This window comes from Stylophora pistillata, chromosome 3, assembly GCF_964205215.1.
Source record: "Stylophora pistillata chromosome 3, jaStyPist1.2, whole genome shotgun sequence".
Lineage (NCBI taxonomy): Eukaryota > Metazoa > Cnidaria > Anthozoa > Scleractinia > Pocilloporidae > Stylophora > Stylophora pistillata.
This window is the reverse complement of record NC_142521.1, coordinates 4,662,401-4,673,732: the sequence shown is the minus strand read 5'-3', so window position 1 is coordinate 4,673,732 and position 11,332 is coordinate 4,662,401. Positions and strand designations below refer to the sequence as shown.

The following is an 11,332-nucleotide window of genomic DNA, read 5'->3' as shown; positions in this document are numbered from 1 at the left end:
ATACTTAGATAGTTTAAGAATTTTGTATTCTTTGCTTTCACAGGATATATATCAACTGAACTGACAGTAGTTGCAAACTTGTATTTTGTATAAGAAATCACTACTACAAGCTACAAAATGCACAAAACACAATGCTTTTCATTGCACTTTATGTTTTTGAAAGAGAACTTTAAATACTTATGGAACTCATTGTATGTTTGATAAATCTAACAATATAACATGTTTTAAACCCAACAAAAGAACCCTAACATAATTTCCATCTGCCTTTTTTTTTTTACGAAATTCATGCTAAGAAGCCTTGATAACAAGATAAAACGAGTGTGTTCAGTTGTAAGTAAGCAAACCAATCTTGTAAAGACTCAACTCAACGTAAAATTACATTGAAACTGAACAGTCTGAGAACAAATGAAGTTGAGTAAGCTATACATGGTGAGACCACATTTTGGTACACATTTATGCTATTTGCTCACACTATGTTCATCTCCCAACTACCTGAATTTAAAATGGCCATGAATTCTTCTCTGAGCTCACAAAAGCTAGCATATGTGCTGGGCACCTCTAAGGTGTAGCTAAATGTGTGGGCAATAGGCCTTCTCTGTAGACCTTCGCTCTGGGTGAATGATATTGTCAACCTGTCAGTGACAAGAACATCAGATGCAGTTGTTAACCTCAAAAATGAGGTAAGCTTAGCTTGGTCAAGCCCTCTAATAAATCTCTTGAGGTGGGCCAGTGTTTCTGTCTCAGCTGCTGTAGCTGGACTGGCTTCAAGTAGGCCAATAACTTTCACATTACTTGGAATAATTGAAGAATAGAATTGATGTAAAGATTTCACATCTGAAAAATAAATCTTGAGGTGGGCAAGAATTGGTTGCCAGCAATCACTTACATATTTGGGTTTTTGCACTATTTCCTTATGAGCAACCTCTCTCATGATTTCTACAAAGTTACTGTGTGTGACTTTTCTCTTACAGTCAAATGCTGACAAAAAGTCAAGCATCTCATCACTGTCACATGCAATACTACTGGCCAAGCAGCCTTCTATAAGACTAGTTGCAGATGGAGAAACATAACATTTGAAGGAATCTTGCAACATTTCAGGGGTAATGCTCCCCTCACCAAAAATACAACCAGCAAGAAAAGCTTTGCTTAATTTAAAGGGAAAATACTGACTCCCAGTATATCCCTTAACAAGTATCCTCCCCACTGCTTCCCACTTATTGCGGTCAAAATCACGCCTAAAATAAGGGACTCTTTCAGTCTCCCCCAGGATGTGGGACTTGTAGAATTCTTTCCAAAAGAGGGCAAAAGCTTCCCTTAGGACCCCATTTCCCTGAGCAGCCTCTTCATGGCCAAGCTGATTTATTATGATGGCATTTAAACTGGACTTAAAAATGAAAGGATCTGAAAAGATGTCAAGCATATCAGCTCTTACATTTGACCTGTGAACTCTGATGACTTTAGTTGGCACTTCACCATTATTTGATGGTGAAGTTGGTGGAAATATTTCATTAACATCAACTGCAACTTCATAATTATTAACTGACTCATTCTTCTCCATTTCTGGCAAGTAAGGCATTGGATCTTCAGTCATAAGTAGTTCCCCCGGGTCTGTGGATACAGCTTCACTGTTTTGATGTTGCAATGATGAGGAACTTCCATCAACGAGGTTTTCTGAGAGGTCACCAGTGAATTGAGTAAATGATGGTATCATAAGCTCTTCATCATCTTCATCCCTATCTATCTCTTCAAAGGGCTCCAGACATCTGATATACACAGTCCCTTGACCTGAGAGTTTTATTATTCTCTCACCATCCATTCTAACTCCCTTTGCTAGTTTTGGCGTTACTAGAGTTCCATAACAAGCCTATAAAAAAATACAGTTACAATCACAAGAATGAAGCAAGTTCTCATAAGCACCTTTCAAAGAATGCACGACTGAGTTAGCCACTTAGAACTAGACCTTATCTACAGTGTAGGAGTTCTTCTTGGAGTCTGCCTTACAACTTACTGTACTTCCTAAATTAATATACTCAGTTTCACTATTAGTTCTTTATCTCACGGAGCAGGAGAAAAACCAAAAAAATTTCCTTGAGGTATTCAAACATAATATCCTCTCTTGGAAGTTGACTTTCAGTATTTCTTTTCAAGTCTAAGTAAGACCAGTCTCTATTAAAAGGAAGCTGGTGGATAATCAAGCCCCTCTCTTCGAGCTTCACTCTGTTGACGTGACTTGGTACTTGGTTTGCATTAGGGTTTAGAATTATTACCAGGTCTTTGTGGAAAATTGTCTTACTGGGACGCCCAGTCTTGTTTCCTCGTGACTTGGAACTCATAAAAGCACTCGCTGAAGTTCGTTTTCTAGTTGCGGTGACCCCACGTGCGCTGTAAGTTGGAAATCGACGAGCGAGCTCTGCTGCAATCCAAGGGCTTGATGAACAGAGGAAGTCGAACCAATGTTGGTAGCTGTGAACGCTGCCACATTTCGAATGTCATTATTCTGTAGATTGCCGATGGCTTCGAGGGCCTGCTTAGCTATGGCACACGCCGAAGAGATATGCTGCAAGTCTTCGTTATTGTCTGTCATTTTGTTAGAGTCCTAACGCAATGCATTGTGGAGATTACAAAGTCAAGTTGACCATATAAAAAGTCGAGTTGAACATAGAAAAAGTCAAAAGTTGAGCATGTAAAAAGTCAAGTTTACCATAGAAAAAGTCGAGTTGGCCATACAAAAAGTCAAAAGTTAAGCATGTAAAAAGTCAAGTTGATCATATAAAAAGTTGAGTTGGCCATACAAAAAGTAAAAAGTTGAGCATGTAAAAAGTCAAGTTGACCATATAAAAAGTCGAGTTGGCCATATAAAAAGTCGAGTTGACCGTGTTAAAGTAAACTGGGCCACAGAAATACAGAGGGAATATTGACTGGGTTGGCGCCCCATAGTGCTCGGCTGGGTAGTATTTAATTTTGATTTGATTTCATTTATCTTTGGTTTCATTTTATTTCTATTTTACATTTTACTTTCACTTGCTTTTATTTTAAAAAGATTAATGAGAAATACATCGAGATTAAAAAAAAAATAACAAAACTAATTCCTATAAATTCGAATACTTTTAATGGCAGTTCTCGGCCACCATATAGGTCTATGTTTTCCCCTTTATATTTCTTGTCCTGTTTGTGCTCATGCAGTTGTGTTTAGACCAATAAATTAATAAGAAACTGACCAGATACGTACCATACATGACTGGCATATTTTTTATTATCTTTATCCAGTACATTCTTAAACAGAACTGAAACTATCAGCACTTGTTATCAAAACTGTCTTGGCTGGGTTATTGCATTTTGTCTTCAGTGGGATAATTCATTTTCACAACCCATCTTTCCTCCATGGACATTAAATTAATGGGTTTCTAAATTAAATTTCTAAAACCATAACATTTTAGTTCCATTTATTAACATTTTATTTTAACATTTTATATAAACCGCGTGGAGCACTTTTTATAGCGTCATATAAGGAACCGCTCAACCAATCAGATTGCTGGAAACTCTTTGCTCAGCTCTGAAATTATACTAACAAGAGATAGTGCAGCAAAGTAACTTTGCATTCTATCATCCAACAACTTCCAGCTCAAATGACTGAGAACAATCACCGTCTTCATTTGCAACTTGTTCACTCTGCATGTTAACTGTAACTAGTATCTTTGTGTTTTCTTTTATCATCTGGAGCTCATCAACTGCAAAATACATGCCAAGAAGTGGCATTTTCTTTCCACTGCAACAGTCTGCTTCATATATAAGCTTAAGGAGAGTCCAAATAAATCCATCCACAGGCTGATTCAGGAGAACTGTTTGTCTTATGTCACTAACGAGCTTCTGCTTTGGATCTACCAGTAGATGAAATAAAAAATAAATAAAATAATAATAATAATGACAATAATAATAATAATAATATTAATAAATCAGTGCAACCTCTGTTCTTTTTGTTCCACATCTGTTAGGTCATTAACTTTGCATGTTTTTGTGTCAGAATCTGCCAACAGTGCTTGTCTCAGGGTTATTGAATACCAACATGTAACCTGGGATTGGGAAATATTTACCTAAGTAGTCAAAAAGAATATTATAGAGACTCTAAAAAAAAACCAGCAGTTTCAACAAGTAAGCATCCTCCCTTAAATCAGCAGACACCAACTCCCCTTACAATGCAAAAGACCCCTCCCAATAAATGCCTCTTTTTCTTCAAAGGGAATATTGTAAAAGGAAATCCATTCTGCCATTTTCCTAGTTCAAAAGGGCTAACAAGTTTCTTTTCCCAAGCACTACGACAGGACTGTCTATCATTATCCCCCTTCACATCCCAACTCAATGCATCAATTTAAAAAAAGTGTCTTTGAAAGAATATGAGCATACTTGCATTAACAATTGGATATCTCCTTCCAAACAGTTTTGACTCTCTTTTTAGGATGCCATGTAACACTAAACTGTCCAAGACTATTGTTGCAGAATTTTTTCTCTCATATGATCCATGAATTATCCATTCTACAACTGTTCTTGGTTTTCCCTTAGCAGCCTCATGATGCTTTACAATGTCCAAGAACAAAGCCTGATCTAAGTATGTCCCAGTTATTGTAACATCTTTAACCTGCAAGAAGAGTTTGAATGCCAGAAGCAGTTGTTGGATACCAATTCCATCATGACAGACATGCGAGGTGGGTTATTTAATATACTGGTTCCCAGCTGGTTCCTCCATGGAGTGGTGTAATTTCACTTCAAGGCTAGTGTAAACTGAGCTTCTAAATGTTTCTCACACCAGACAAAAATTACACCTTGTCGCTTCACAATAAAATAACTTCCTGACCTCCTAAGCTACAGTTAATACTAGAGAATACTCAATTCTCAAATGTTAAAGTTTATTTGAGCTAAGACTGCATTTTCCTGTTAAAGCCCTTGATAGGGCCTTGCATTGCCTCTGTCCCTCCCCCCCAGATATATGATCAGAAGACTAGGAATGACTTTGTAGACATAACCCAGAAAGAGTACAGAAAGAGTAACATCTAACCCCATACATTAATTATGCATTCCACTTCTTTGTCTTTCACGACAAAACTTTAAAAACAAAGTCTACTAGTCTGAATGCATAATTAATGTATGGGGTTATATGGTACTCTTGCCATATTACGCTCATACCAAAGCCTCATAGTATAACTGTCGTCATATGCCATGCGGTAACTTTAAGAACTATTGTTACTGAATAGCCCAACTCATCCCAACAAACAACCCAGCAACTGATTACCAGCGTGAATAAAGAAATACCTACTTTCACCGTGATAACTTGTCTTGTCTTGTCCATCCAATGTTTGATGTCCTTGTCGAAGTCAATTTTATCCAACACATACAAATCTAGCAACACGGCAGCTGTTGCCGAAGCCGTTAGAGCGTTCGGTCTTAGCCTTCCGGCAACATCTCCAGTGTTTTCATTTTGCCACAACAAGCAAAACGCTTGTGATAATCCTAAATCTCTCTGCAAGATGGAACCTTTATGGAACCTGTCAGAAGCAAGTACTTCGCCCAGCTTCGCAGCCACCATCCACTCCGAGGCGTCCTCAGAGGCCATGTTTACGAATCGTTTCACGAATTATTCTAGATACTGTACATGAGCAGCATTTATCTTAAAATTAACCGAGCCATTCGTAATCGTTAAAAGACGAGTTCACTGACGGACAGATTGCACTATGTGAGTTCAAAGTAAAACGCAGTCGAAAAAACCCAAGGTAAGGAAAAGTTCAGTATATCGATAATTCTTCGAATCCATCGAATCGTAGACGATTGACGCCAAGTTAAGGTACAGCGGTCTAAACATAAAATGTGTCATATAAGACTGCAGGACTTCTTACGTTCGCCACTGCGGTGTTTTAAGTATATGTAAAATAAACGATTAGTAAATAGAAAATTGGTTATGTATGAGAAAAAGGGTAGGTCTAAATTCCAAGTAATAAGAGAGGAGAGGAGAGGGGCACGTCAAGAAAAACCCACCAAAGAAATGCAAACGTAAGAGAGGAGGAGAGTGAAAAGAAACACCTTGATACAGGTCATACCGTACAGAGGAGTCATGAGGTACTACGGCAGTTTTCTACTTGTAGTTGCGTATTTTGTGAGTGTCATTACAAAAAACTTAGACATTAATGATGTCAACTGAAGATGGTGAATTTTCCTTTCCGGTCAACTTGATCGAAACGTAAAAAAGGAAGAATTAATGATTAATTGAGGCACTGAAAAGAGGCTTGCTTCGTTCTGTTTTTTCTCTTTCTTCAATATTACTCATCATGAGAAGTTATCTTCCCCAAATGTAAAAGCAGTTGATTACAATTTCCGAAATCCAAGAGCCATGGAAATTTGTCAGTCACTAAAAAAAAAAATTGCCGACCAATCTTTTTTTCAATTCTTAGCAGTTTCGTTCTTATCCCATTTTTTTTCTCCCCTCTTGAAGTATAGGAATTTTGTTAAGAATTGCGGAGCTGTTAAAAAGTTTTTTTTTCAAAGCTTTCGTGACAGGTGAATATGGTTTAACAGCTCGGGCCAAGACTTTTTCCTGTCGGTTCAAACCAAATTTACAAAGGTGTTGAGAACACAGGCTTTTTATAAGTAAGCAGAGAGGTCGAAGAAGAACTTAATTAACTGTCGAATAGTATTCACATATTCAAAATATTGGTTCTCGATACCAGAACAGTTGAAATAGAGTATCGAAGCCCGCAAATCTTAGCGGCAAAACCACAAAAGAGCGGGAAAACGAGTGATATTTGAAGAAATCCTACTTTATCAGATGCCTCTATTCTTTGCAGAAATCGCGTGAGCTTTAGCTCTACGTACTGCTTTAGTTTAAACTCGCCGAATTTTCTGCATCTTAACGGTTGGCTTTCATCCTTCTGACCAGTGTTTTTCTTGTTTTTTTTTTTGTTTTGTTTTGATTTGTTTTTTTTTTTTTATAAATACAGTTATAAACCGGTTCATTTCTGTTTAGCTCCGTTACCGAGGCGTTTGATACTTTTAAATCAGGGTGTATTAACAATTGTTCCGCGAGCGCGCGTGGGAAATGAGATAACAGATAGCCAACGAGGCGCTAAGCGCCTCGTTGTCTATCTGTCATTTCATATCCCACGCGCGCTCGTGGAATAATTGTTTTATTAAAAACGTTCAATTAAATTATTAAATTTTATTAAGTTTTTCAGCTCCCCTTTGATTTTAAGCTGACGCGTACGCTTACCATATTTGTAGAATATGGTATATTGGCTCATACACCATAATGGCCAAGCCAATCAAGTCTTGAATTGCATTATCCAGTGATCCAGCTTTCAATAAAAGCTATTATTCTGATAGAAAAATACAATTTCTTTGAATAAATGCGCCAAGTCGTTCCTTTATTGACACTGATTAAACATCAACATGTGTATTTGATTCAAGGGAGAGAATTATCACAAATACAACCAGAATTAACTCCGATCAGAAACTAGATAGAGGAATGGCAACGGTGGTTGTTAAGCATAACCTGCAAAGTACACGAGAACTGACACGACAAGTAAGGTGTTCGCTGCAAACTGAACTATAAAGTTATATAAGCAGTCTAGGGATTTACAAAAAGCTTCAAATTGTCTCTTCAAATCCTGAAAGAAACAAACAAAGATTTATATTCATTTATCTAAATGATAATTTTTTTCCCACGCTGCCGCTCTAAAGTCGAATCTAATCGTAACTAAGTTCGGCACGGCAGAAACATAGACAAGTGGGGTATTTTTTTTGGAAACTTTCTTTCCTTTTTTAAAGGTCTGTGCTTTCGAGGAGAAATACGCCAGTTAATTTCTTATACCGTCGGGGAATTCCTTCGTCAGGTTTGGAAACTTAGGGGTAACTTACCGGGTTTTCCATTGTGAAAAATGAAACTTTGGAATCTTTAAGCCAAGCTTTGATCTTTTAACTCTTCCTTTCTCTCTGGTAACATTTTCATCTGCCTCCTTCCGCGATTCATGTTCCAACTCCTCGAGGAGGAATTTTTGGCTGAAAGGACAGGAGGGTTCCTTCTGTTTAGTTTTGCTGGACGAATTCAGTCTTAGTTGACCTTTATTGAAGCTGGCTGAGCTACTGCTACCCTCAGAAGAGGACCCGACTTGACCCCCTTGAGGCGTATGATCTTTATCAGCAGCCGGCAAGACTTTATCAAAGACGTCCTTTACATTCTTGTGACTTTTGCTCTTACTGAGAGCTTCCTTGATCTCTTCAAGCTTGTCCTGTAACTCTATAGGGTCTACGTTCATGGCATCAGCTAGTTGAAGGAACTGCTTTTGCATTGGCATCAGCTCTCGCTCGATATTCGACAGATCTTCTTCCAACCTAAGATAATCTTCATAGAAGGACTTGAAAGTATCTGTCACGTTAACTGTTTCCTGCACGGCCTCACCTAAGCGATTCTGTAGCTGTGTTATTTCGTGCCTGCACTCGCACAGCTCTCTTTGTAATGCTCTTTTTTCGTTTTCAAACCCCACTACAACTCTCTCCTTCTCGTTCTGCGTCTCGACATTTTCTTTCTCAGCAGCGTGCTTGATGTCTTTCAGCCTCAGATTCAGTCGTAACTTCTCTAGTTCAAGTTGTCGCTTTAGATCGCTTATCCACTGTGTCATTTCCCCAATCTGCTTGTCTTTATCTGACAGACGTTCCAGTCTACTCTCGGCCAACAGTTCAGACACCTCTAGTTTGTTTGCTATACTCTTCTGTTTTTCGTAGAGAACTCGTACATGGATCCGTAAATTTACCAGCATCTGTTAATCACAAAGAAACTGTGTATAAGTTCTTTTCTGAAAAATTTTTATGAAGAACTGAATGCTCTTGATAAAACAGGGTTTTTGCAAAGTTCTTGGGGAAGCTCGTCGCTTAGTGGCGGAGTTAACTTATAAATGATCAAAACTAAGGAATAATCACACCTAATTTCAAAAGTGTCTCCACTTTCCACATCAATATGACTTGTAAAGAAGTGAACGCTGTATCTCAAATTGTGTGGCCATGTTATAAACTACAGCAAGTTGGAAAAATTAAATGGGTGACTGAATTCAAAATGGGAACAAATGATAAGTATAACAGACTTTGAGAGATGCTCGATTTCCCTCAGAATAAGGACGATACCTATTTGATGTGGCATAATTTTCTTATAAATTTTGAGTGGCCTCAAAAACACTGAGAAGCTGGTCAACGGTTGAAACAACACAATGCAAGAACTAATACTTTCAAGTTGAGCTTTTTTTTCGAATAGGATTGCACTTCGAGACATTTTACCATTCTTGGATTTTTGATAAATTGAAAACGAGAAAAAGAAAAAAGGAATAATGATGAAAGACAGAAAAAAAAAAAGCCATGAAAAAAGGTGAAAAAAAAGTTCTCCTAAAAGTGGAAGCACCGAGACCTGAATCTAAAGAAGTCTGTTATCTATGTTTTATTTTAAATACTTCACCTTAAAAGGAAATAATTCTTCTTTTCATTATAATTTCGAGGACACTCATTTCGATAAGCGAGGTGAACTAGCGCGCATGCTCAACGACGCCTGTTACCATTTAAACCACGCTTCCATGTAATCGCTATTCCGTTTTCGTTCCGCATTTTTTCTTAAACCGTAAGCTCCGCCGCCCGGAGCCGTTTTGAAATTTGTCAAGTTGAACTTGAAAAAAATTATGGTAATGTTTTCAGGTCTCGATGAGTGCTCATGCGCATGCTCAACGATGGCAGTTTCCCTTTAATAGGGCGCTACCAATGTGTGTTATCTACAGTCGCTATAGGTTGTTTTGCTTTGCTGGTAAATGGCAAGTTCAGGTAATTTATTTAGTATCAGCATAGGACTAACCTGCAGTAATTCTGTAATTTCTGGTTCCTGGGGAACTTGTTCTCCGTCAAGTAAAGCTGAAAGCCATTCTGGTTCCCCAGGATAGCCATGTAAATATTGCAGAAACTCTCTCTCTCCATCGCTTACTGTGATTTGTAGATCATCCATCTTCGGTGGAATAACAAAGCAAGGAACATTCCACCATTGACGTCATAATATCTAGTAATTGCTAATGAACTAAATGATTCGCGCGGGCCTGGGTCAGGTTACTAAACATATTCGTTATCTCGTTCTCTCAGTTTCAGGAATGGAACTGTAAAAAGGGGAAGGCCAATTCGATGTTAGATTTAAGGAATGTGATTTATTAACTGACAGCGCTGTTTGTTAAGGTTCAAGATCAATAACACCTTTCTAGTGAACAAAATACTGTCGTTGGTGCAGTTTCAGTTTAAAATTGATGTAATGAGGTGGAAGTTAAGTGTGGCGCTACCATGTTCTGAAATCATAATTGTGATTTGCCCTCGAGCGCATTGTCCCTGTGCAACTTTCACTCTGCTTCGTTCACAAAGCGATTGAAGCGCCTGTGATATCAGGGGACAATGGCTGAGCCTGTGGCTTGCTGTCACACAGCAGGCGAACAAGTTTCACGAGCAGGGCTAGAAATGTCAGTTGTAAGATCTCTGCTAACGTATAATGGCAGAACTTAAGGCTGTTTCTTTTTCTGAAGCCCAGTTTTATTTTTGTCGGGGAATAAGTTAGTTGCTTTTTAAGAATAAGTCAAATATTAATTGTAAAAGGAATTAGTTAAATGATTACGTGACAGATTGCATCACTTCTCAGTAAACTGAACTTAGTGCACAGTTTATCAGCTGATGTACTTTGCACGCGCTAATTGAACCAAATAAGGAAGGGATCATGTGAATTAGGCTTGATATATCGTACGATAGTTATATTACTGTAAGCTGTGCATATGATAGGTTATAGTACTGTATTGTGTAAGACAGCGGAAAACTGAAGTACACGCACACTGTAATCAGATCAATAGTAGAACCCTTGAGAAGTAGAAGATTAAACTCCGTGTTAAAATAGAACGTAGAAAGTGTGATAGATACAGTTCTCAGTTGAACCAGCGAGCGGAACAAAAATTCCGCGTCAATTTTCCAGGTCATCCAAGTAAAACCCACGGTAATCTAAACAGAAACAGACAATTTGTCTACAGATTGTAGAATAAAAATCAAACGAATCAAATATGTAGCATGCCGATTTTCTAGTTAAGTTAGCTGAGAACTCTGAGCAGGTGCAGTGGCAGTCTAATCCACTGACGCCGTTTGGTGAATTGGCCTCCGAAACAGATTTTTTTTCCCTCTCAGCCAGGCGGGAAAAGGGAAATCTATGCTGTAATCACGCCGAGATAAGCGTCAGGGGAGAAAAAAAAAAAGGGATTCAATTTTTCACGTGACACTTCAGTTCACACTTCCTTTG

General features: G+C 38.2%; 2 protein-coding genes and 1 pseudogene across 2 annotated transcripts; all 3 read right to left on the bottom strand.

Annotated features, from left to right (window-relative positions):
- Positions 1-61: 61 nt before the first annotated feature.
- Positions 62-2,616, bottom strand: LOC148734182 (uncharacterized; annotated as a pseudogene).
- A 617-nt stretch (positions 2,617-3,233) lies between these two features.
- Positions 3,234-5,842, bottom strand: LOC111340619 (uncharacterized). The gene is made up of 3 exons (XM_022947496.2): positions 5,309-5,842; positions 4,402-4,633; positions 3,234-3,878 (listed from the first exon to the last, which is right to left on the bottom strand). The coding sequence occupies exons 1-3, from the start codon at positions 5,603-5,605 to the stop codon at positions 3,604-3,606; spliced, it is 804 nt and encodes a 267-aa protein (XP_022803231.2). The 5' UTR covers positions 5,606-5,842; the 3' UTR covers positions 3,234-3,603.
- A 1,543-nt stretch (positions 5,843-7,385) lies between these two features.
- LOC111340239 (uncharacterized) lies at positions 7,386-11,213 on the bottom strand. Its single transcript, XM_022947052.2, has 3 exons — positions 9,872-11,213; positions 7,900-8,798; positions 7,386-7,649 (listed from the first exon to the last, which is right to left on the bottom strand). Exons 1-3 carry the CDS (start codon positions 10,016-10,018, stop codon positions 7,643-7,645), a joined length of 1,053 nt encoding a protein of 350 aa, XP_022802787.2. The 5' UTR covers positions 10,019-11,213; the 3' UTR covers positions 7,386-7,642.
- Between the last annotated feature and the right edge of the window lie 119 nt (positions 11,214-11,332).

Bases quoted from the DNA above. Each gene is read 5' to 3' on its own strand.
- LOC111340619 (XM_022947496.2), bottom strand. From the start codon at position 5,605: ATGGCCTCTGAGGACGCCTCGGAGTGGATGGTGGCTGCGAAGCTGGGC. The intron at 4,634-5,308 runs GTAGGTATTTCT...CTCTTCTTGCAG, and splicing joins GACAAGTTATCACGGTGAAA to GTTAAAGATGTTACAATAAC. The intron at 3,879-4,401 runs GTATGCTCATAT...ATCTACTGGTAG, and splicing joins ATATCCAATTGTTAATGCAA to ATCCAAAGCAGAAGCTCGTT.
- LOC111340239 (XM_022947052.2), bottom strand. From the start codon at position 10,018: ATGGATGATCTACAAATCACAGTAAGCGATGGAGAGAGAGAGTTTCTG. The intron at 8,799-9,871 runs GTTAGTCCTATG...TGTGATTAACAG, and splicing joins AAATTACAGAATTACTGCAG to ATGCTGGTAAATTTACGGAT.